At 39.4% G+C, this 26,016-nt stretch overlaps 2 protein-coding genes across 3 annotated transcripts; one reads left to right on the top strand and one right to left on the bottom strand.

Annotated features, from left to right (window-relative positions):
- The first annotated feature begins 340 nt into the window (after window positions 1-340).
- Window positions 341-12,340, top strand: TOMM20L (translocase of outer mitochondrial membrane 20 like). The gene is made up of 5 exons (XM_020986465.2): window positions 341-556; window positions 981-1,027; window positions 3,964-4,045; window positions 11,175-11,317; window positions 12,259-12,340. Exons 1-5 carry the CDS (start codon window positions 421-423, stop codon window positions 12,310-12,312), a joined length of 462 nt encoding a protein of 153 aa, XP_020842124.1. The 5' UTR covers window positions 341-420; the 3' UTR covers window positions 12,313-12,340.
- On the bottom strand, window positions 7,436-25,820 carry TIMM9 (translocase of inner mitochondrial membrane 9). 2 transcript variants are annotated; one of them, XM_078151514.1, is made up of 5 exons: window positions 25,668-25,819; window positions 15,369-15,499; window positions 14,625-14,689; window positions 14,028-14,123; window positions 7,436-12,927 (listed from the first exon to the last, which is right to left on the bottom strand). In XM_078151514.1, the coding sequence occupies exons 3-5, from the start codon at window positions 14,661-14,663 to the stop codon at window positions 12,793-12,795; spliced, it is 270 nt and encodes an 89-aa protein (XP_078007640.1). In that variant the 5' UTR covers window positions 14,664-14,689; window positions 15,369-15,499; window positions 25,668-25,819; the 3' UTR covers window positions 7,436-12,792. The 2 variants fall into 2 exon arrangements, with proteins under 2 accessions (XP_078007640.1, XP_020842127.1); XM_020986468.2 differs by lacking the exon at window positions 15,369-15,499 and having other exon boundaries at window positions 25,668-25,820.
- Window positions 25,821-26,016: the final 196 nt, after the last annotated feature.

A 26,016-nucleotide genomic window follows, 5' to 3' on the forward strand; every position in this document is an offset into this window, starting at 1 on the left:
GGGGATGGAGAAAGTCTTGCAGAAGGCGAGATCTTGGCTAAGACCTACAAGGAAGCCTGGGAAGCCAGGACACTGAGATGGGGAGGAAGGAAAGAATTGTAGGAGCAGGGGACGGGAAAATGCCCGGAGGCGGGAGATGGAGGGTATTCGAACAGGTGCCAGAGCTACAGGATCGAAAGGTCTCAAGAGAGAAAGTAAGGGCCAGGCTGTAGGGCTTTAAGAGCCGATCCGGGGACCCGATGTTTGATCCTGGAGGTAATAGGGAGACCTGAAAGCAATCGAATGGGCGTGCCCATTGTATGCGGGCGGGGGGGGGCGCGCCCTCAGGGCGGGGGTCGGGGTGTGTGTGAGGGGGCGGGGGGTTCCGAGACTAACGCTTGGCCTGGGTCCTGGCGCTCCGGGCGCTAGCCCGTGGCGTGGATGCCCTGCGTCCGGACCCTCCTCTACCTCCTGGCTGCTCTGGGCGCCTGCGGCGCGGTTGCCTTCCTCGGCTACTGCGTTTACTTCGACCAGAAGCGGAGGGACGACCCCGGGTTCAAGCGGCGGTTGCGGGACAGTGAGTGCGTCCCTCCCGCTGGGGCCGGGATGAGGAGGGGTGGCTTGGCTGGAGGGCGGTTCCGGTTCAGGGTCCTCGAGACCCGTTTTTTTGGTTTTGTTTTGCTTTTTTTTGATTTCCAGGCTTCCCCTCCCAAGGCAAGGCCAGGTCTCCACTTTGTTATGTCCGTGTCCCCCCCCAAAGAGGGAAAGGAAACGGAGAGTGGGGGTCAGAGAGGGAAGCTACCCGCCCTCCCCCATCAGCTACCTTGGTCGTGGCCGTCCAGCCAAGAGGGTGCTGTCCCCGCATCCTCGTGGAGTGCCAGTCTGGCCCCAAAGGAACACGATCCATGTGCAGATGCCAGCCTGAATTCCCGCAGGAGTCCTGGGGAGAGGGGCTGCTGCTGCACAAGCCGACGAATTAAGTTCAATTATTGGATTCACAGAAAGAAGAGCAGAGCAGCAAAAAAAGGCTAAGGAACAGGGTGTGCAGGTGAAGTGTTTTAAATACACTCGTGTAACTTTATAGTGAGCACTTTTTCCATTTAAATATGCTTGTTTGGACCACTGCTTGCCAGGGTGTTATTTTTAGAAAGTGAATACAGTTTTGCTACCGACAACATTGGAGTAAGAGAGAAATTAATAGAGTATGCACCGGAAGAAACTGGTGTTTAATTTGACAGATTGACAACGCTGCTTAGATGCCACCCGGTCAGCTGCTGCAGGAGTTCTTAACCTTTTTTTGTGTGTCCTAGATGTCTGGGGCAGGAAACCAATTATATTGAAAGTTATCAAAATATTGGGGAAAAAAGGCCACAGACTCCAGGTTATGAACCCCTAATCCTCAGTTTAGGAGGGGGATGCCACAGGAAAAATAAAAAAAAAACAGGATCATCTAATAGAATGTGTTAATGTGAGTGGAACTAGAAAAGTGCTGAAAGAATTCAAAAGAGAAGAAGCTTAGGTTGATTCAGATTAAAGAAAAGCTGGCACTAGATCCTGCAGAATTTTGATAAGTATAGCTAGGGGGAAGAGCATTTTAGGTGTAGGGTATGGCACGAGCAGAGGTGCAAGGGAGCAGATGTGCTATATATAAAGCTGAAACAAGAGGTAGAGCCCAGATTGTGGAGGTCTTTACTTGTAGGGCAGAGTTTGAATGGGATTTGGAAGGTATGAAGGAATTGCTAAGAGAAATGGGAAGGTCAGGATAAGTCAATAGTTTGTAGTAAAGATGGCTTTGGTTTTAGACATTAAGTATGAAGTCATGACCTATGAATACCTAATAGTTGTTAAAATATAGAACCATAGATTTAAAGGAAGGGACCTTAGGTCATCATTTTACAGATGACAAAACTGAAGCCCATAGAGATAAAGTGACTTGCCCAAGGTTACATGGGTTATAAGTATAGAGGCAGGAATATGAAACCAGGTTCTGTGACTTCAGATCTAGCATTTTTCCTCATTGCACCATCATTGATATATATACGACACTTTCAAGTTTTTGAAGTCCTTTACACATATAATCTCTGATATCAAAGTATAGAAAGAAAAGAGGAGAGGGCCAAAGATACATCCCTGGTCAACGCACATATCCTAGGGACAGGAAATGTAGACAAGAAGTCAGAGAGGTAGGAGCAAAACCAGTACAGTGTACTACCCTGTCATGGAATCTAAAGGATGAGAAAATTCAGATAGAAAAAGGGATCAGAAGCATGGAATGCTGGAGAAGTCAAGAATGATGCCTGAGAAAAGGCATTGAATTTGGTATTAAGAGGTTATGATCAGTGGAGCAGAATCGAGATGGCAGGAGATTAAGGGGGACAGACTGTCATGAAGAAGCTAATTGCAAGTTGATGACGAAAGAGCTGCAAAAAGCTTATCTTTCATCCCTCTCCTTCAGTATAAGCAACACAGAGAATATATAGAAGGGGTTTTATTAGGGCTGATCTCATAAAATAGGTGCAGTAGAGTAGGGGGTTTGGAATGATTCAAGGAGGTAACCATTCTGGCCATCATACCTTCATTCTTTTTATTCTTTGAGAGTTAAGGCAATCCAGATTAAATATAAGGTGGAATAGTGGTGGAATTATTACCAGAAAGGGAAAAAAATTGAAGTGACAAGGGAAGTGGGAAGAGCCTAAAACATATTTTGACTACTTCAAAATTGGTTTTAAGGCTAGCCATAGTAAGCGTTGACTTTGCATGACATAGTAGGCATGTCTTTAAGTAAAATTGAGATGTAAGGTTACTTTTCCTTCCCTTCTCCTATCATTTACCCTTTCCTCTTATCTGGCTGAAACTTTGCCCAAATGGAGTGGGCTGTTAAAATCGTAAAGCTACAAGGCATCTTAGAAATTATCTATATTGCTCTTCTCATTTTACAGTAGAGGAAAATGAGGTCCAGATGACGCCCATGCAAAGATTACATAGGAGAGTAGGATTTGAACTTAGCTCTACTGATTTCAAGTCTAGTGCTCTTTTCACTACAAAAGTCTGCCTCTCTTAGCTACATTTAAAATTAGTTTCTTAGGGAAAACTTCAACAACCAAAGGATCCTAGGATCATAGTTCTAGAGCTGGAAGGGACCTCACAGACCATCTAGTCCATCCCATTCAGAAATGAAGCTGCAGTACTGGAATGGCAGGTGATGAGGTGGATATTTTTTGGACAATGGATTTCCTACTGTATTTATTCATCAGGTTAAACCTAGCCATGGCAACCTGATTTGTAGATTGAAGCCCACACGTGCTGCCTTGATGTCTTACTCCTACAGCCAAGTTATCACTCTCCTAAAAAGTATGGCCAGGCCATATCATACTAGTAGCTAGTAGCATCTCTGACCTGTCAATCCCCACTTCAGATTGGTATACTTATCTGAAGTAGAGTTACGACCATCCATTCCCTCTATCCTCCCTATGTGTCCCAAGGGAATAAAGAAAGAATGTGTTAGCTAAGTTTTCATTGTTTTAGTGCTATTCACTTTAATGTAATCTGAGCTGTAGTCAAACCTAGTAAGTTGGGCAAAAGATGATGAAATTGAAACTATCCTTTTCTACTAAGCTTTAATGTTATGGTACATTTTTATCAGTTGCAAGTGAATATTTGTTTGAAGAAGGTGATTTTAACATTAGTGTAAAACTATATTTTGACTTTTTAGGTTTAGAAATTTATATAATTTTTTTGGTTTTTGGCTAGGCAATAGGGTTAAGTGACTTGCCCAGAGTCACACAGCTAGAAAGTGTCAAGTGTCTGAGGCCAGATTTGAATTCAGGTCCTCCTGACTCCAGGGCTGGTGCTTTATCCACTTTGCCACCTAGCTGCCCCTATGAAATTGTTTTTTTAAAATAAATTAAATATTTTTATCAGTCATTACATAGATTTGACTTATTACCTTAAAATAACTTGTTACGTATTTTGTAAAACTTTTAGACTGGAGAGTTTCTGAAGAATGAAAAATTGCAAGAGTTCTTTCTCCAAGAGGTGCAAATGGGAGAACTTTGGTTATCCAGAGGTAAGATTATAATCATTCTTTTGTAAGCAAATAAAGTAGGTATTCAATATTTTTTTATCAGTTGAAGGGATAAATACTATTAACATTTTACAGTTAGATGAGTTTACTATATAATTTCAGTCTTGTGACTTTATTGAAATTAAACTAATACTATCATTCTGTTCAACCAAGTTCTGTAACAGTGAGTGCCAACAGTTTATTTGACCAAATTGGAGTTGGTAGGAGAAAAGGTTAATTAGAGTAATATCTCATTTATCTAGATTGTTAAGGAAAGAGGGTTGTCACAGGGATCTAAAGAGAAAACATGCAAAAAGCTTTGGAAATCCTTGAAGTATATAAACATGATCATTTGTTGTTAAAAGAAAAAAGCACATAGAACATAGATAGTTATTGTGCCGTGCTCTAAGTGTGATTTTCTCAAAGGCGGTTTGTCTTTAGACTAAGAGGATCCAGACTGCTTTTCAAAAATTTTTTGTCTCCTCCTCTTCCTCGTGTTTACATTGTACCAGCTGACACTTCTTACTGTTGCCAGGATGTCTTACTTCTAAGTTTCCTCATCTCCTTCTATTTTGTTGCTTCTAATCTGTTATGTTCTAGGAATCATAACCATCTGTTAGAATCATGCCTACAGTAAGATTTAAAAGTATTTGTGTTAGGGCCTGAAGCTCTCCTACAGTAAAGTACTCATGCCTAGTTGCAGAGCCTTTCTGACATATTGGGTGCTGGGAGGCCTCTTTTGTTTCTATCTTGTGTTTTGCAAATTTGTTCTAGACAAATGAAAATTCCATATAAGTGATTTCTAGATAAAAATGAGGCATTACTTACCATATACTATCAAGTACAGATATACCTGATTTTTAAAAATGCACTAAAGATTTTTCTGTAATCCTGTGGAAGGGTCTGTGATCCCTACATCTCTTTTCTTCTGAAGATTTTAGTCTTCAACTTGCATCTAAGAATGAACATGACTTTCACAGCACTGAATCAAAAGTTGAAGTCCAAGAACCTGAGAAACTAATTACATATACATCTATAATTTCAACTTCAATTAAACAGTTACAAATATAAAGATTTGGGGCTTTCAGATAGCACAGCCCTTAAAAATGATTAAACGTTAATACTTATGTTGAGATATTTTAGTTAATTATTCTGGTTTGTTGTCATTTTCAGTCCTGTCCAACTCTTTCTGACCCCATTTGGGGTTTTCTTGACAAAGATACCAGAATGGATTCTCCAACCATTTTACAGATGAGGAAAGTGAAGCAAACAGGATTAAGTAACTTGCTCAGGGTCACGCATCTGAGGTCAGATTTGAATTCAGGAAGATGAGTCTTCCTGACTCCAGGCCCAGCGCTCTATGCACTATGGCGCCAGCTAGTTATTGCTCTGGTAGGATCACAGATTTAGAGTCGAAGGGAGCCCAGGTCCACGAGTCCCACCTTCCTCATTTTATAAGATGAGTAAACTTTGGCCCAGAGAGATTACATTAATTGCCTCGTTCATGAAACTACTGAGCAGGAGAGCTGGGATCTGAACTCATATCCTCTGTCCCTAAATCTAGCAGTCTTTCGATTTTACCACGTTAATGGATTTTATGTTGAGTAACGTTAAAAACTGAGTAACTGAATGTTGTTAGAAGAAAAAATGACTGACCAGGAACTGACATAGTTTGGTATACAGGATTTGAGTAATTTTAAAAAATCTTTCCAATAATGATTTCCCCATCTATTCCAAAATATGTTGGTTTGGGAATCCTAATTATGGTGAGAGGAAAATGATGAATTGAGAATCAAAGGAAAAATACATAAAAATTACAGGCAGTGTGGTAATTGTGGAAAAAGTGGTGGACCTGGAATCAAACAAAGACCCAGGTCTGAACCTTGCCTGTAATTATAACTAGCTGTGTGATCACGAGCAATCCCTCAAGTTTCAGAGTCAAAGTTTCCTTATCTGCAAAGTGGCGCTAACAATGCCTGTAATGCCCAAACCTCAGTGTTATCTGGAGATAAAAGCTTTCACAGTCTCATATTTTACTTCTATTTGCTTTATAGTTTAAATGTTAACATTTAAAATAATATTGGTCAAACTAAGAGATGGCTGGGTCACAGACTGTAGAAAACAACTTTATGATTTTGGGCATAGATATCACAAATATAACTCCATATTTCTTGGTTTTTAAAGCTTTAAAAAACACCAGGCTGAGAAATCCTTCCCCAGGGCCCTTCTGACAATACGGTCATTTAGCAAAGTGATTTGTAAATTGTAAAGGGGTCCTTAAATGGGAGTTGTCATAATTTACTTAAGATGGAGGTGAGGATTGGAAGTAGCTAAAATGGAAATTTTTTTCCCTTTGTTAAATGTTTAAGGCCATTAATTGGTATGGTGAGATTTCTTCCAGTTTTGTGGAACTTTTGTAATATCCTTCCTCTTTACTCACTTTAAAATTAATTTCCTTTCTCTGTCACCTACAATTAAAATTCTGCTGAAGAAACTTAAAAAGGCAAGTAAAACAAAATCCTTAAGATTATGAAAAAAGTCTAGGCTGTAGCCCTTTTAATTCTGACTGACTGAATAGGACCCCCAGTTTGACCCACTAAAATGAAGTGACACAAAATAAATGATTTGGCTGAATTCTTTGTTAACTGAATTGACCAAATTAAACAGCAGTTTTTGCTTTTAGTAGTAAAGTCTATCTTTCATCTTCTTTTGAAACACCACATTCAAATATTTGGCCTTAGGACACAATGAAAGGTCCTTATTTTTAAGAGAAAATCATTACAATTTCACCTAAAGACCTAAAAAGCATTTTAATGGAACTACCAAAAACAAAGGAATGAAAATTTCTCAGTTTGGAAGCCATAAACCAAAGCAGACCCTAAAAATTTGAACTCACAGAATTAGGAAGGAAAAAAAGTTCTAGTCAATTTTGTTGTTTCAAAGGAAGCTATTTTTTTTAAAACAAAAATCTTGGTATTTTTCATGTATTCATTCCATACTATTTCTTTCTTTAGTTTCTTTTTCAAAATTAAAACAAACCAATAATAAAGACATAATTCTTGCACGCAAGTCCAAGGAAATGTCTTATATTTGAGACTTTACATATTGTTTGTATAGAGTAAGGGTCAATAAAACCTGTATACTGATTAACTATGCCATACAATGTATGCTGAGAGGGGAATGATGGTGGAGTAGGAAAATGGCTGACCCAGGAATTTTAGATAATGTGGGTCTGTTACTAGCTTCCTTGGACAAGTTAATTTACCTTCTGTAAAGGTAAATTGTCCTGTTCCAAGTCACCTTCTAACTCCTTAGTTCTATGATTACTTTCCATTATTTGAATACTTATTTTTCAATTCTAGCTATGTGTAGTTACAAATGATAATCATTCAATCAATCAATGAACAACATTTATTAAAGGCCGGTAGTTCATCAGGTATTGTGCTAGGTGCTAGGAATACAAAGACAAAAACGCCAACAGTTCCTGCCCTCAAGGAGCTTACATTCAATAAGGGGAGATGGCATACACATAAAAGTACATACAAAATAAATACAAGGTAGTATTTTTGGAGGCACAGCTGGGGTGAACAGGAGGACCTTATCAATAACCTAAACAGTGTTTATTGATGTGAGTTTTGAAGAAATTTGAAGAAAATTCTCATCAGAGGCAGAGTTAGGGAAGAAGTGCACAGGGAACAGGATGTGCAAAGGTACAGAAACAGGAGATAAGAGTGTCATTGTAATACCAAGAAGGACAGTGTGGTTGGACTGAAAAGTGTGTGAAGGGGAGAAATGTATAAGGCTGGAAAGGTAGATTGAAGCCAAGTGGTAAAGAATTCTAAATGCCAAACAGATGAGGCACTGGGGAACTGGAATTCACTGCATATGAGAGTAACATGGTTAGACTTGTGATTTAGGAGTGTCTCTTTGGCAGCTGTGTGGAAGATGAATTGGAGAAGGGAGATTTGAGGTAGGGCAATCAACTAGGATACTGCAATACTCTAGGGAAGAGATGACAGGGCCCTGAACTTGAGTGGGGGCCATGTAAGTAGAAAGACTGGGATGGATGGGACAGATGTGGAGGCAGAATTGACAAGTGTTGGCAACTAACTGGATACATAGGGTAAGGGAGAGCGAAAGAGGTAAGGGTGACTGAGGTAGTGAATGTGAATGAATTGGAAGGACAGTAATAAGGCTTTCTACGGAAATAGGCAAGTTTGGAAATGTATAGGATGGGGGTGGTGGTGATAAGTTATATTTTGGACATATTGGTTATGTGGAGCTCAGGAGGTAACAGGACTGGATATATAGATTTGGGAGTTATCTGCAGAGAGATGATTCTGAAACTCCTGGGAGCTGATGAGGTCACCGAGAATGGCCAGGACAGCTGGGAGGGCAGGATATGGACGATGATCCAATAAATGAGACTAACCAGATAGGAGAAGGAGAAACCCAGAGGTGGTCAACACCGTTAGAAGCTGCTGAGAGGTCAAGGATGACTGAGAAAATCTTCTCAGATCTTGCAATTAAGAAATCATTGGTAACTTTGGACAGAACAGTAGAACAGTTATTAGCTACAGTGTAAGTAAGCTCCTTGGTAACAGAGATTCTTTCATTCTTTGTATCTCCAGTGTCTAACACAGTGCCTGTCACGTTAGCAGGTACTTAATAAATGCTCAGTAACTGAATTTAGTGATGGCAGAAGTAAGACTGCAAAGGACTGAGAAAGTCAATGAGAGGAAATAAAGCATTAGGTATAGACATTTTTTTCCTAGGATTTTGGTTATGAAGAGGAGATAGTCTGAAGGGGACTGTAGGGGACCTATCTGTAGGCAGCAGGGAAGGAGCCAGTGGATAGGGAAAGACTAAATCAATCAACATATTAAGTGCTTATGTATTAGGTACTGGGCATACAAAGACGAAAATAATTCTTGCCCTCAAGGAATTTATGTTCTTGCAGGGTAGACATATATGCATGCAAAATACAGATAACATTGGAGTGGGGGGCACTGGCAGTGTGTGTGTGTGTGTGTGTGTGTGTGTGTGTGTGTGTGTGTAGGAGGAGAGGCTTCATGTAGAAGAGAGTGCTTGAGTTGAGTTTTGAATGAAGGGATTCTAAAAAGAAGTAAAGAAGGAATGCATTCCAGGCATGAGGCAGTGCAGAGTCATGGAGATGAAAGAACTAGCAGCAAGACCAGTCAGGCTCACTACAGAGTGCAGGAATGAAAGTAATGTACCGTAAGTTTAGAAAGGTAAGGTAGGGCCAGGTTGTGAAGATCTCTAAACGCCAAACAAAAGAGTCTGGAGGCAGTAATACAGAACGAATGCAGTTTACTGAGTAGAAGACTGACAAGCCAGACCTCTGCTTCAAGAAAATCATTTTAGTAGCTGGGTGGAAGACTGAATGCGGAAAGATGAGGCAGAAAGACCCCTTTCGAAGGCTATTGTGGTAGGCCACTCAAGGGACAATGGGAGCTTCAGCTAGGTGGATGGTTATGTAGGTATAGAGAGAAGGGGTCATATCTAAGTGATTGTGGAGGTAGAAATGACAAAATTTAGTGGGGTGAAGAAGGGGAAGGAAAGGGAGGAAGCATTAAGGGCACAAGAGCTGTTGGCCTTTCTGAGGACTATCTCTTCATCAGAGACTGCCTAGAGTAAAAGAGCAGAGAATGCAGGATGCTGAGAGGTTTTGAGAGGCAGAGTACGGGAGAAGAGGGAACTGAAGACTGATCGCCTCTATTTTTTCAGGAGGTAGAGTAGGAGTCTTGAGAAGAGATGAAAAACTCTGCAGCATCCACTAATGGAATGCAGGATAGCGAATCAGTTAAAGAGTAAAAGGATAGCCATGCTACACTAAAGGCCCAGTTGAAATTAAACATTTCCAGGTGACCCAGTCAGCACAGTGTGGGATTTCATCTATTCATGAGTATGTGAGTAGGAGCAGAAGGTCAATATTGGGCAGAGAGGAAAATGAGAGAGTAGGGGTAAAGACCTCAGAGGATACTGAAAGCCTCACTGAGGGCAAAAAATAGGTTTAGGAGTGAGGGAACAGGGAGAGATTCAACCAGAGGAGGTTATGGTTCAGTAACGGAATTTAAGAATTCTTTATAGTGGAATACTAGGGTGAGATCAAGAGTGTGACTACGGTGGACTGAAGGAATAGGTAGGTGATAGAAGTTGAGGAGATTGAAGACTTGGGAGGACAGGATGTTTTAGGGGATAATCAAGCGTGAATGTTAATCTCATTCTTTAATGATCCAATTTTCAATTCTAGCTATATTTAGCTACAAATGATCATCTTAAGAATCCTGTGCTAAAAAGGGTATTGTGGTATAGAGTCAGGTGACCTGGGTTAAAACACTGGCTCTGATATATATGGTTACTACCTGTGAGCAAAATACTAACAAGGTACATGCAACTAACTGTGCAAGATGGTTTCATCTGCAAAATGAGATGACTGTATAAGGTAGTAGCAGAAAGTCCATAATATTATTATGAGTACCTCACTGAGAGATAAAATCAAAAATTTTTTTCTTCAATTTTTTGAACTTAATGCACAAATTAACACAGGGTGCTAGTTTGACAGTATTTGATAAAGGAATCCATTACATGTTTCTTACAACCAACAGACCAGTTGTGTATCATCTAAGACATAACAAGCATACATATACTGCTAAAACATTATCCCATATCCTATGTACATTCCAAGTCTTAAATAAAAACTGGCAGAATTGTAAAATAGATTACAAAATCCCTCTATTTTTATTAAACTCAACTACAACATTGTAGAGCTAACAATTTTCAAATCCAAAGGCTGTTAACACTGCCTAACTGTGCCCTATTACAGCTTCACCAGCCTTCCTTTTCCACTTTGAGATTCTAAGTCTCCAAGTAGGCTTTGCTGCGCAAATTCTCAACTAATACTTTTCCTATATGATACTAAGTGTGATGGGAGTCTTGTCTGACTTTGCTTGCATTTGAAACCGAAGGTTCCCATCTTTAATGACAGATTTTGTCAAGCTGTACTCTAATTAAAGTGTGTAGAGTGTTGGCATTTTGTGGTAAAGGGATTTGATAGTCTAAAAAAAAAATTTGGGGACTTTCATTCAAAACCACCATGCCTTTGTTTCAGGTGAACACAGAATGGGAATTGAACATCTCAGCAATGCCATTTTAGTATGTGGGCAGCCACAGAAACTTCTGCAGGTTTTCAAACAAACGCTGCCCCCTATGGTATTTGATATGCTGATGTACAAACTACCCCTGGTGTGCCAGGTATGTGTAGATTTCATTCTTTTGGTGAAATAAAGATGGGAAATACTGTATGTGTATGTGTATATTCATGTTCAAGGACTCTGAAATGCATCTTTTCTAAAATTACTCTAGTGTTAGAGTAATTAATGAATTATTTTGTTGAGATGTGGTATAAGTTTGTCACACTTTTAAGACACCCTTTGTCAAAATTTAGTTTTTTTTTCTAGGATTTAATAACAACTGTGTCTGCTAAGGCTGGATAATGAAATGACATGGTTCAGCTTCTAAAGGAGGCTTTTAAAAAAAGCATATGAAAATTTATCATGGAGATTTCCCCTTAAGTTACATCATATATTTTTTTTCCTTCCATCAATGACAGAAATACATTACCATTAAGTTTAGACCTAAAAGTCTTTCAAGTCTAACTACAACTTCATATCTGTATCGAATGGAATTTACCCCAATAACTGTTGGCTATAGTTGTCTTTTGATACCAGATTAAAAATGTTTACAAAAATCTGTCCTCTTTTATGTCTGCGAGTCAACTATGACTTTTGAAGATGTTTCTTTCATTTTTACATTTATTTAGCCAATATTTATTTTAGCTTTGGTTTACTTTATTTCATTTGGGCATTTTTAGTGAGAAAATCTGGATGACTCACAATTTAAGTGGCGATAAATGACTTACATATTGATGGTCTGACCTAAATATGCAGGTTTCATTCTCATATTTTGTGTAAAGACCATGGGCTCCACTCTAGAGCATGGCTGTGAGTTAACACACTTCTCAGTGTTAGTCACAGATGGCATTTTTCCTAGAGGCATAGGGAAAAAGTCTAATGCCTACACTGGCGGAGGATGGCAGGATGGGGGAGGGAGAGAGAAAGGGAGAAGAAAATGAAGGAGAGAAAGGAAAGACTATGCACTGAAATAATAGAAAATAACTCTTGTGTATTTACCAGAAATTTGAGGCAGAAATGAATGAACAGGAATGCCTTGAGGATGATCCTGAGTGAAAAATATTTCAGCTATGTATCCAGATAAGACTCCAGTCTGGATACTGTGGTAATTCTTAGTATAAACAACTGCTTGTTGATAAAAATATGAACTTAAATGTTGCCACTTACTTTACTTTTGGTAATAAAAATAATTTTTATGTTATACATGATTGAACACATACTTTGCTTTAAAATTAACAGTCACAATTGAAGAAACAATGGTTTATTTTGCTAATCAAGTGGCCAAGCCGTTGAATTTTAAGGCCCCAACAAAGGCTGCATCTTCATATTTTCATTGCACAATAAGACAAGATCTTGTACTTTGCTCATTCTTGGCAAGAAGCACATTTGTTTCTCCAGTGGTTTCCACCTGCCAAATGCTCACAATCACTGACATGGTGAAAATATCCCCAACAGTTTAAGATCAGAAGAACTCCCACTTTCCAATACAACAACTGTTGTACTGCTTTACGGAAAGGTCCATCCATAAATACTTTTCTATCGCGGTTGGCCAAGGAGTCCTGCTTTGGCAGCCAGAGCTTCATTCTGTTGAATGTGATACTCTTGAAACCTCAAGGATATTCTTTGTGTCATCTTTAAATATTTTTGTAGGCAGTGTTCTGAGCAGGTAGACTAGAAAAAAGGGACGAAGGCATTAAGAGAGATGACAGTAAATTTTATTTTAAAATTGATTCATTCCAAAAACAAAGTTGGTTGTACTAAGATTTTGCCTTTACATTGTATTGGAAGCAAATTACACCAAATTAGCAAATGGACAGTCCAAGTTCTTCTGTGTTACTTTTATTGGTAGAGCCATTTCTCTAATTCCTTATTCAGGATTTTTTAAAAAGATAGGAACAGCAGCAAGAATAGATGCTGCTTTTTGTGGAAAAAACTGATTCTAAGAACTCAAATATAATTCATTTACATCTGTGCAGGGAGAATCATCGTAGTGGATGATTACTAAAACAAACAAACAAACAAACAAAAGCACCCAAAACAGTGACGTTTAACTTCCCCGGAAAATGGGGAACAAAACATGAATGCTAAGCAACAGCTTGTAATGGAAAGAGGCTTACAACACTTTGTGCCTAAGTGAAATTTTAAATTGGAAAATCAAAAGGAAAAAAATGTGATGGGGCCCATATTCTAACTATGTAATATGTTAACACTCAGTTCAAGCTGGGCTGTTTCCAAAACCAAGAGTATTCTGATGAATTGGAGGGGCTGTGTCAAGTTTCTTCGGTGTAGTTATCTTTGCTGAAAAGGGATGAGTCCTTGCTGGGGACCACTAAGACAGACCCTAAGAACTGACAGGATACGGGGCAGCTAGGTGGTGCAGTGGACAGAGCTCCGGCCTTGGAGTCAGGAGGACCTGAGTTCAAATTTGGCCTCAGACACTTGACACTAACTAGCTGTGTGACCCTGGGCAAGTCACTTAACCCCAAATGCCTCATCAAAAAGCAAAAAAAAAAATTGATAGGATAAATATCTTTTCTGACAAGTTTGCCTCAGTAACATGTGAATGATGCCTCATTAAATTGGCAGTAGTAGTATCAAATTAAATGGGAAGACTACCCAAAATTCTCACAGCAATGGCATACAAAAGGCCATGATTCAAAACCCAGTCCTACATGTTGCAGAAACATTATCAAAACAATACACTAAGGGGCTTTTCTATTTTGTTTCTTTATAGAAAATTAGGGCAAATGTTAGTGGGAAAAGTTACATACCTCTTCTGGTTTGACCTCTCTTGTTGTGAAGTCTTTAACACAATCCAGAAAACAAGTTTCTGTGAGTTTATTGTAAGTTCCAAGAAATTCTTTAAACTGTGAACAAATTCAAAGTCAATTAAATGATTTTCTTTCTTGCTGCTCTAACTTTGAGATTAACCTGCTAATAGAAGTTATTTTTCAACCAAACATACCTAGAAACTAGAGTGAATGATGTGCATATGTATAGTAATCAGGCACAGAACCACATAAAATGGAAAATAAATTTCTTTTAAAAATTCCATCAATCCTGCAAAATGCACAAATGAAAACAAAAGTGAAAAATGAGAATTTTCTATTCAAGTAGCTATAACCTTCCCACTAAATAAACAGAAAGAGGGTTACAGTTTTAATTTTAATCTGTAAATTACAGTTCAAGTTTTGATATGTTTTGGTTTTATTTTTTCCTGATTGTTTGCCAAAAAAAAAAAATTTACCTCACATTCCTGTTACTTGATTATCCTCCTTTAGAAATGAAATTTGGAACAACTGGTTGAGGAAACTTCTTGTGGTGTAGTTTTAGTTTTTCAAAACCAGTTTTCTTTAAGCAAATCTCACCTGTTTAATCTGATCAGTTTCTGATATTTGTGCAGCCATATCCTTTTAATATGTGGATCAGTCACCTGTGTTAAAAATAAAAAAGAAATTAAACTAAAAATAAGTGACTGCATTTATGAAATGGAACTGAAAACAGCTGTAACTGAAAAGTAATGGTTCATATGTTTGAAAAAAATCTCATTGTGTCTCTATGTGCCTATGTTTCCTTCCCCGCGTCTGTCAAAACTTAAGTTTCTTAAGACTAGGGACTGTATTTTTTTGTTAGATATAAGACATCAAAGCTAGTAGTTGTGCTACTAAAGTTTCCTAATTTACCAGCTGAAGTCATTCATTCCTGTCATTGTCCTGTACTAAATATTTATGGAATCACTTTCATAACAAAATATTAAATGTATTGTTTATGGAAGCTTTGAGATCTTTGGTAACTTTTAAACTTATCTCTGAGATTAATGGAATCAATGTGACTAACCCCATTGGTAGCCACATCTGGGTTTGTCTCTTGGAAGAACTGCTTAAACCCTAGGAAAGCTCAAAGGCATCATTAAAAGAAAAACAAAAAATTATCACAATTCGATATTCACACTTCTGCTAAGAACTCTAAACTTGAAAATCCAAGAGTTCCCTAGAAAGCTTACCTTCCAATAAAAGATAATTGCAGGAACTAATCCATGCACGTAATTTCTATTCAATTAAACTCTATAATTCGTAGAGTGACAAAAGGAGAAAATAGCAGGGTTAAAATACCTCTTTAAGGGGCAGATAGGTGGCACAGTGGATAGAGCACCAACCCTGGAGTCAGGAGGACCTGAGTTCAAATCCGGATTCAGACACTTACTAGCTGTGTGACTCTGGGCAAGTCACTTAACCCCAACAACCTTTAAAAAAAAATTAAAGAAATACCTCTTTAGATTATTTGGCTTTTTTCTTAACCACAAAGTTGTGCTTGGTCTGAGTTGATAGCATTTCGCAGGATCATAAAGCTAGACAGAACTGGAAGGGATCTAATAGACAATGCAGTCCAAATATTTCATTTTACAAATGAGGAAACTAAGGCCTAGGGAAGAACCTAGCTCCTCTGACTAGAGAACTAGTGCTCTTTCCGTTGTACTATGTAGCCTCCTAGAAATCATTATACTGTATTTATGAATATTGGGGGTTCTGGAAACCTTCATGAAGCTCAGAGTAGACACTTCATGTGAAAATCCAATTAAATGATAATCCCATAATGTTAGCTTTTTTAGAAGCAGCTTGGTAGCTCAGCAGATAAAGCACTAGGCCTGTCACCAGAAGACCTGACTTCAAATCTGGTCTGAGACACTTACTAGCTGTATTACCCTGGGCAAGTCACTTAACCTCAGTTTCCTTATCTGTAAAATGAACTGGAGAAGGAAATGGCAAACCACTCCAGTATCTTTGCTAAGAAAACCCCACGGATGGTATTGGTATGCTATAGTTCATGGGACATGACTGTTAAGTCATGAACAACAACGTTAGCTTGATATAAAACATTTTTAGCACTTTAAAGGGCTACCAGAACACTAACCTAGAATTCTCTGAAATCATCTCTTTAATTATTTCTTCTAGCATGTAATGTTCATATAAATATACTTATGTGGACACACACACACACACACACACGTACCAAATTTGTCTATTCATTCTTCAATTGTCAAAAGAAGCAATGTATGGGTTCCCCTTAGATTTTAGTTTCTTTCTTTTCCCCCTCCTTTTACTCTCCCCTCCAGAATCAGGAAGTTTGTTTGGCTTGGATTATTTCCTTTGTAGTATTATAACTCCTTCCCTATTGCATTTGATGAATTTCATTAAACTGTATGGTGTGTTCAACCTCTTTTGTCCATTTCAGACAAGAATGAGGTTCATCTGATGCCTATTCACCCCAACCTCTTTCCTCCATGTCTGTGTACTTTTTCTTATACACTCCAATTATGAGAAATAGAAAGTTCTATGCCCTTCCTCCTTCTTTTATCCTCCTTTCTCTTTTGCTTATTCAACCCCTCAAAACAGAACTAATCCACCCGGAGCATCTATTTCTCTTGTTCAAAATCAGACTCTGACACTAAAAAACTGTGTGACTTTGGGCAAGTCACTTAACTTCTGTCTCAAGTTTCCTCATCTACAAAATGAGGATAATAATAGCACCTACCACCCAAGGTTATTGTGAGGATAAAATAATATTAGTAAAGCACTTTGTGAACCTCAACATACCACCACACCCACACACACTTATCACTACTACTGTTAGCTATTTTTTTCTGTCCTTTCTAGGGCAAAGGCCATTTTCCTTGGCAGAGAAAACAGAAGTAAAATAAGAAATGACTGGCTCTCCCCTAGTCTCCATGATCGATTACTGTCTTGTCCTCTGCTGGCCTATCTTTTCTTTAAGTCCCCCTTTCTCCATATAGCTTAAGCCCCACCCCCTACAACTTTTTAGTTGCTGATAGTTTTTCCCTTTTTTTCGTCTCATACAAATAACAGAAATCTGTCCCCCTAACCCCCAAGGGAAAAAAAAGAAAACATGGGACAGTGAGATATACTCCCCCCATAAGATGACTGTACTGTTGTAGACAGTCCCAGCTCAAGGTTTCTGGTCCTTCCATCTTTCATCAGCCTGAGCACTTCTGACCCTCTCCTTACAGAAGCCATGTCAGGTTCTACTTTTTATCCTCTGTTACTGGCTCTTGATTCCATGTTCTCTATGGATCTTTTAGAAGTCCAGGTTGGTTAGTAAGTTCTCTGCCCCCCCCCATGTCACTCCCTCTATATAACTTTTATTGCTCCTCTTCATCAGAAGTGTTTCCCTTTGTGGTATCAGAATTTTATTCTTCAAGTTTAACCGCCCTGGCTGAATTTCAGTTCATGGAATCTCATCTATCCTTCAACTGAAACCTACCACACGTGCTCTCCCCAAATTTAGGATGCATGTAAAACTATGGCTGGCTCTCCTCTCCTCATTTCACTAACCCCAAGAAGGTTATTAACCATTCTCTTGTAAGATTACTAGGATTTCAAACCCTAGCAACCAATTTCTTCTCTTTTTTGAAAATCAGATCCCAAAGAGAATTTCCCCTTGTTTGCTTCTCTGTTTTTTGAAAAGGAAACGACCACTAAGGCAAATCAAAGCTGCTTTGTTTTTGTCTGAGAGAGATGATCCCAGCAGACATCAAGATAGTTAAAGTCCCCCATCATTACTTTATCATGTTTCTGTGACAAGCCTGGAATCTAGTTACTTAAATCCTCATCCATTTTCTCTTCCTGTCCAGGTGGCCTATAGTATATGCTGATAAAAATCATGTTTTTTTTTTCCTTCACTGATCTTCACCCAGATGTTCTCTACCACAGCCCTCCACTATAGTACCTCAATTTTCTCCTATAAAATATCTAAATATATCATGCTTCCATCCCACTCTCCCCAATCCCCCCTACTTCGATTTCTTATCCTGTTTCTTTTGAACAAGACATATCTTTCTAGAGCCATACACAGTTCAGTCACGGTTGGATTCCACCAAATTTCAGTGATGGCTACCAAGATAATTTTGTCTCCTTGAATTAGGACTGCTAATTTATTCTGCTTTTGAATATGTGGACATTTCTGCATAGTCATTTGAGGTCATGGGTTTCACTACTGACTTTTTTCTTGGATTTTTGTCCTCAAGTTCTGTTATGACCTGGGAATACAGAAGATCTCTCTCTCTCTTTTTTTAGAACAAGTAGCTACTTCAGTTATCTCTGAATAGGAAATCATAACCACCACTACTCATTTCTACTTCTTTCACTTGCACTGGATGACACAAAACGCTACTGTACATTCTTTTTTCCTTTACTGTAACTACTCTCTATGGTATCTGGCGTGGTCTATACATACAGGCTGGCATGGCATCTAAACGGATGACTAAGGAAAAAAATGACAAAGATTGGGTTTGACCACTTCCTTAATACTTGTTATTATATCCTTCAGCAAAAATTAATACTCCTGGGAATGGAACATAAAGGTATCCCAGAAGGAAAAAGGACCCAGAAAACAGACAGAAGAAAAATAAAACTTCTTGGAAAGGGACAATACAAATTAATGTTACACACACACACACAAAAAAAGAAGATGGGGATAGGGAGAATTATCTGAGCTGGGAAAGGAAAGAGTAAAATGAACAAAAGAGAATAATATAAAAAGTAAACTCAAGAAATTTGGGATTGGTGGTCAAGGTAACAGAAAGAAGGGAATTTCAGGGGCTGGAGATCAGTGTTAATGAAATCATCTGATGAAATGAAATGCTAACTTAAAAAGAGCAGGAAATACATACCACACACATATTTTAATGGATAAAAGGCAAACCTGAATGTCAAAAGATTAAATTCCCTAACAGAGCAGAATCAGCATGGTAAAGGAGAGAGAACACTGACTCTGGAATCAGGGAACTTGGGTTCAAATCTTCCTGGTGATGTTTACTGCCTGTGTGACCTTGGAACACTTGCCTTGTCTTGTTTCCTCACTTACGTAGCTGGACTGGATTAGATGGTCTCTGAGGTCTCTTCTGGCTCTCTATATAATCTTCAATTAGAAACAGAATGGTAGAATGGATTTAAAGAAAAACCTAATGGTTTTCTGTACATAAGAATCACATTTAGGGATTCAGATAGGAGCTAGATGGTGTTGTGGATAAAGCATAGGACCTGAAGTTTGGGAAGACTTGAAGTCAAATCCAGCCCCATATGCCTGTTAGCTGTGTGACCTTAAGCAAATCACTTGTTTGCTTCAGTCTCCTCAACTGTAAAATGGGAATAATCATAGCACCTATCTCACAGGGTTACTGGGGTAAAAGAATTTTAAAAATCATTTTTACATGTAACTAGGGAAAAAATAAGATAATGTTAAAAAATAAAGTAAATGCAGACAAAAAAAACCCTAGGAAGAAACAGAAAATCTTGAAAACAAAAGGGCTAGTGAACTAATTAAAACGAAGAGCTCTAAAAAAGCCTAACAAAACCAATAAGCCATTAGCTAACGGAGGCTAGCACGACCTGTGGTTTGCCAGGGGATTTCCGGTGGGCCCACAAAAAAGTGTAGAGTAAAACATTCTCTTCAGGTCCCAGGCTGGAAGGCCGTCCAGGCCTGACCTAAGCGATTAAAGTGAAAGGAAAATCACAAGACCAAAATAAAAAAACAAGGTGAATTTACAAAAGAAAAGGAAGCAACAAAGATTATCAGAACCTACTACAATCATATGCTATTAAACAAAATTCTTATTAGCTTATTTTCCTATCTGCTGTGCTGTTTGCTTATACCATCACATGAAACTGGATAAACAGTGCATCCTTAGTCCATCGTATCTGTCCTAGACAGACACCACAGATGGATAATGAGCCAATGATGACCAGTGATGGATAATGAGAAAAAGGTGGTTAGACTATAGCTGGAAAATTGACCAGTGTTTCCCACAGTTATAACCTTTTCATGACATAGAAACTCATCTTTTAAATGCTATTCATCTCTTGGTAGAGGGTTCCTCATAAATCTTAGTGCAGTTTTAAGTTTAAAGCTTATGTGGTTAGCCCTCCTAGGCAGTGTGACTTACCAAATGGCATCCCAGACTTGGAGTCAGAAAGACTCAAATTGAATCAAAAGATTCAAAGCTCAAATCCCACCCACTAGCCATGCACAAATTACTAAACCTTTTTGAGCCTCAAGCAATTACCTAAGGTTTATTACAATAACAAAATCACAGCTCCTTAAAGGTAATGATGAAATATTCTAGCGCAGAGGTGTCAAAATTTGTGGCCAGGGTACTAAAAATGTTATTGAGAAATGTTTAACCAAATAAAACACAACAGAATATAATGTTAATTTGTGATTTTCAAAATCAATTTGCAGTCAAGTCAGTAGGGATCCCTTTCTATTTCAGTTTGACACAACTGTTCTGGTTATTCCCTATGGCTCTGATTCATTAAACACCACAATCTATTAAGAATCAAAATCACAAGGTGGTCCAAAGTAGACATCAAATTCTGTGAGAAGCCGCGTAAGAGATCATACAAGGAATGCATGACTGAAAAAGGAGGTGGACTGATTATATAATGGCAGCATGCTGCATTAGTTCCCATGGCATGTTAAAAAAGGCTCAGAGGTATGTCCTCTTTGGAAGACATATGGGAAAATAAGGACATGACTCAAACAGGGTAAGAAGCCATGGATAGGTTATAACTGTGAAGACAGAATCCATACCAATGATATTACAGACCCATGCAAGTAATGAAATACTTTATTTTGCAGTGCTAAAATACATTTCACTAAACTAAAATGAATGAAAATGGGAAAACTCCAAAAAGTGAAGCCCACCATTTCTGGTACAGTTATGGAGTCTACCAAGTATTTTTTGTACCTCACAATAACCTAGTCTAGGTCAGTATTATCTTCATTTTCATTCACATAGTATTATCTTAATGTTATGCATGAAGAAACTGACGCACAGAAGAAAAGTGACTTGCCTGAAGTCATCCCACTTTTTGAGGGGCATCTCCAGGACTGGAATCTTCTACGATCGAGGCCATTGTAAACATTCCACTGAAACACTACCAATGGATGGCTCAAATAACACAAACACTGCTTCTGCACCCACACCAAGTTACCTGGAAGTCTAAACAACAATTGCTGTATCACCCCAAATTACGGAAAAGAGCCAGGAACGATCAAGTCCAGGCAGGAACATCTCCATGACGGCTAAGACCCTGCCTGCAGGTCATGATCATCTCTCACCACTGACAAGGAAACAAAGCACTCTTCAAGTACGCCAATAACATGAGCTTAAAATGAGGCCAGAGAGTTTCCTAGCTTGAGCTGTCTCTAGGGGATTTCACAATATTAAGATGAGTCAGTTCTATGTTGTTAGCAGAGGCTTACACCTGGAATACATTTGGCTTTCCTCTCTAAAACCAACTCATATAGCTCTAAGAACTGGAAGGGCTACTTTTCTGGAAATAATCATTGAATGAAATCACTTTCCTGTGGAAATCTTTTTTTTTTTTATATAAGCGTAAAAAAGGTCAATAACACAAGCATCAAGGAACTTTTAACAAAAGGGCACCAGATGAAAGTACATAGGTTTAACTACTAGATTTTCAGTCTTTAGAATTGTTCAACAAATACAGTACGCTCACTGTAGTACAGCAGGTCATCTGGGGAACTAAGCTTTTCCAGTTCTCAACTGCACCCCAAACCAAGAGCAGGTCTGGTTTCCTTGCTATTTTTCTAATTTTAATGTGAAAGCCACGTAATCTGATCAACTAACTTACGTTCCAAAACCTGTTTACAAATTCATTTTCTTGTATTCCTGAAGGATTAGGTTAGAATTGGTTAATTTTTCTGACATAGTAATGAGATAGTTGTCATGAAAGCTACATTTAATATATTTTAACAATTTTAATGCATTTCAGAGGTCTGTAACGCTCATTTTCTTCCTGAAAATACAAGGAAAGCCCAACATTCTGAATTGTAAGAAAATGGACGGTCGTGTAGTGCCCCCATGTGGTTTTGAAATAAGACACAGCTATGAATTTTCTCCATTTAATATGGATTGTTTCCTTAGTATACTTTATCTTCCAAACACCAATAAATATATATTAAGTTAAATCTGCAAATGTGTTCAACATATCTCTTGCTCATAAATACATTTTACTAGTTTGTCAAAATCCCTTCCTGTGATGCTTTTATTGCCACGTCAGATCTAATGGTCAATGCCCATCCATGATTATGGTAGGCACACCACCCATGTTTCATTATAAGAAGAACTGAGGCTTTTCTAATAGTAAACTTATTCCTTTTATTCAACTAATATCTGCTGTACTTGAAACCTGGAAGATCTAGGCTCAAGTCCCACTTCTGACATATCCTGTGTGACTTCAGGCAAAGTCACTTAACCTTTCAGTGCTTTTGGCAACTAAAGGTACCAGACTGTATTGGATAGAGGGAGTTTCCTAGGTCAATGAAACCACAAGTCTAGTCTCCCTTATCTCTATGTGGTAGGCACAGGAAAAGGAATACCTCAGCTCTACACTCAAGGTAAAAAGATTTTAGCTTGAACCTCTGGAAGCTGATAACACTGCCTGCAGTGTTTCGAAATAATTGTTTTTAGGTTAACACATGCAACTGTGGGGCAATGGAAAGCACTGGGTAACAAACAAGTCAATGAGCCTCCTCTCTGGTCCCAGCTCTACAACCGACCGTGCAATCCTGAGGAAGCCAAGTCATCTCTTTGGCCCTGTTTCTTCACTTATGACATGAGGGAGTGAGATGATTTCTGAAGCCCTTTCCTACTCTGCAAAAAACCTACATGATACTCTCTACTGCCCCAAAGCACAACAATGGTAAATTATGAAAAGATAACAAGTAATGATTACTAATGATATGAATAACCGTTAATTCAAAATTTCAATATTAACAGACTCCTCTAGTAAATGTTTGGCCTGTAAAAAAAAATCTATTTAACATTTAGAGTGATTATTTTTCAAATTAGTAGTATTAAGTGCCAAAACACCAAATGACCCCGAGGGATTTTATTTTAAACAACTTATAAAATCAACGCTGTGTAGCAGAAAATGACTAAGGGGCTCTACCTTCCCTAGGATAAAATGCAAATTCCTCTGTTTGGCATTTAAAACCCTTTACAAATGTGGTCCTATGGTACCTTTCCAAGCTCATTCTATTCTATGGTCCAGCCAAAATGGCCACCTTGCAGTTCTCCACACACAACATTCCCCTGCCTGTCTCTATGCTTTCTCATGTCCCCATGGCTCCAGTGCGTTCCCTTCTCACTTGCACCTGGGAATTTTTAGCTTTCTACAAAGCTCACTTTAGTTGCCCCCTCCTATTTGAGGCCTTTCCTGATACCCCAGGTTGTTAGTGCCTCAACCCACCATTTTGGGTCTATTTTATACAAACACACGTTATGTCCTAATAGAACGTCAAGTTCCCTGAGGGCAGGGACTCATTTTTGTATTGCCAGTGCCTAGCTCAGGGCTTGGCACACAGTAAGTGTTTTAATAAATGTTTATTGACTGAATGATAATGAGGAGACCTGGGTTCTAGTCATGGCCAGTTATATATGTATTCAAGGGCAAGTTATTAATGTCATTGTACCTCAGTTCCTTCATTTGCAAGATGTCAACAGTACTTGAATCACAGATTAATCGCCTGGCATATAGTAGGCATTTAATAAATGTTTACTGTTTGTAAACTTTAATAGGTCTGTGACTTCATCAATATGGGTACTCTTTCCAACTATACAGATAAAGCACTATATGGAGAGAGGCAGCTGGAGTTAGTAGGGTCATAGTATGAATCCCACCTTTGGCACCTCTCTGAACATGGCACTTAACATCCCTGAGGTTCAGCTTTCTCATCTGAAAAATGACAATAATAATACCCACAGTACTGCACTTTCAGGGTGTTGTGAGGATCAAATAAGGACAAACTGTGTGAAATTATGATTGCTGTTAGTGTTAAGTTATTATGAGTGTGAGCTATTATTATTCACCAAGGTATCCCAAACAGATTTCATTTTCTTTCCCCCAAACTCACTTCTGTTCCATTCACCCAGATACAATATCTAGGAACCACTCCACCCATACAACTTTCCAGTCTTCTTATACTTTTAACCCCAACAAGTATTCTCTGATCCAGTGTCATTGCCTTCTTTGCTGGTCCTCAAACAAGACATTTCATCTCCCAACTCCTCTAATTTTGACTGTCCCCCATGCCTGGAATGCCCTCTTTTTTTATTTTTAATTTTTTTTTTAACCAAGGCCTTCTGGCCTCTCTCCAAGTTCCAGTTAAAATCCCACCTTCTACAGGAAATCTTTCTTAAACCCCCTTAATTCTAAAGCCTTCGACAACTATTTCCATTTAACCTGTAGACAGCTGATTTGCCCAGTTGTGTTCATGTCATCTTCCCCCTTAGACTGTGAGCTCATTGAAAGTGGAAACTGTCTTTGGTCTATCTTTGCACATCTCAACATCTCTCGAATCTCTCACCTTCTGCCTACTTAGGAAATAGTGCAGCCTTATCATCTCTCGCCAATACTGTTGCAATAGCCTCCCAAATGGCCTTGCAGTCTCTCTTAATTTCTTTTCCAATCATCCTCCACAGAGCTGCCAAAGATATTTCTAGCATGCATGTACCTGTCACCTCCTAACTCAAGACAACTTCCGCAGCTCCTTACCGTTCCTAGGACACAATACATAGTAATCTATTTGGCATTTAAAGCCCCTCACCACCCGATGGCCAACATTCTCTGTTCTACCAGCTGGCCCCTTGGCCATTCCTTACACGGGACATTCAGTTTCCTCCCTCTGTGCCTTGGACAGCTTAGTTTATTTCCTATCTTGGCTTTCCCTCCTCATCTTCACCTCTTGGAATTTCTGCCTTAAAGTGCTACCTCCCTTTCCCGACGTCCCTACTTGTTAGTGCTACGGCCCCCCATAATTTTGCATAGATTTTGTTTCCTTACGGGATGCGCTTTAGCAAGCACTTGATAATTCTTGTAGCCAGAACTGACTTGAAATTCATCGGATGGCCGCGTGCAACGCCGGATTTCGAATCAGAGGCTCTAGATTCAATCCTGCCTCCGTCCCCTACTAAACTGGGTGACCTTGGGCAAGTCACATAACCTCTCAGGTGTTCAGTTCCCCCCATTGGCAGGCAGTGAGCCCCGGACATCCCAGTTCGGGAACCTAAGAAAGAGCAAAATCTAAGGGGTCGGGGCAGTGAGAAGAGAGCGTCCAAGCCAAGGAGGGAAAGCTCCTCAATCGACCCCGAGATCACGGAAGAAAGGTTTGGAAAGGGGTGCCAGGAGACCCCGGCTCCCGTATCGCCCGGCCGGCCGAGGGCCGCCCCTCCCCCGCAGGCTCCGCTCCTTCGCCCGGACCCACGTGCGCCCCGGGAAGCCCGCCAGGGCTTCCAGGCTCCGGGCGACCCCCGCCGGGACGGACCGAGGAAGAAGGAGCAGCCCGCGCGGAGAGGAATGAAACCGCACCTGCTGGATCACGCGCGCTCCCTCACGGCCCCCTCGCTGCGCAGCCGAGAGCGGCTCCGGGGTCTCCGTCCCCGCGGCACGCGGGCAGCTCCGAGCTCAAGTCAGGCCGGCGCCGCGGTCCAGGAGACAAGAACACGTGGGGCGGGCGTCTGTCAGATAGCGCTGTTTGCTTTCAGTCGCCGATTCGTCACGTTCCAGCTGAAGCTTCCCGCCGAGGAAGCCTGGCTCCTTCTCCGGCTCTTGCATTTCATTGTTTTTCTAATTTATTTACTTTTAATTTTCAACAAACACTTCCATAAGCTTTTGGTTTTAAAATTTTCTCATTTCATTGTTTTTTGTTTTTGTTTTT

This window comes from Phascolarctos cinereus, unplaced genomic scaffold (genome assembly GCF_003287225.1).
Source record: "Phascolarctos cinereus isolate Bilbo 61053 unplaced genomic scaffold, phaCin_HiC Scaffold_3;HRSCAF=262, whole genome shotgun sequence".
NCBI lineage: Eukaryota > Metazoa > Chordata > Mammalia > Diprotodontia > Phascolarctidae > Phascolarctos > Phascolarctos cinereus.

What these genes read in the sequence shown, in the direction of transcription:
- TIMM9 (XM_020986468.2), bottom strand. Translation starts at nt 14,663, where the DNA reads ATGGCTGCACAAATATCAGAAACTGATCAGATTAAACAG. An exon ending in AAACTGATCAGATTAAACAG is followed by an intron (nt 14,124 to 14,624) that starts GTGAGATTTGCT and finishes ATTTGTTCACAG; the next exon opens with TTTAAAGAATTTCTTGGAAC. An exon ending in GAGAGGTCAAACCAGAAGAG is followed by an intron (nt 12,928 to 14,027) that starts GTATGTAACTTT and finishes CCTTTTTTCTAG; the next exon opens with TCTACCTGCTCAGAACACTG.
- TOMM20L (XM_020986465.2), top strand. Translation starts at nt 421, where the DNA reads ATGCCCTGCGTCCGGACCCTCCTCTACCTCCTGGCTGCTCTGGGCGCC. An exon ending in CAAGCGGCGGTTGCGGGACA is followed by an intron (nt 557 to 980) that starts GTGAGTGCGTCC and finishes TTGGATTCACAG; the next exon opens with AAAGAAGAGCAGAGCAGCAA. An exon ending in CTAAGGAACAGGGTGTGCAG is followed by an intron (nt 1,028 to 3,963) that starts GTGAAGTGTTTT and finishes TAAAACTTTTAG; the next exon opens with ACTGGAGAGTTTCTGAAGAA.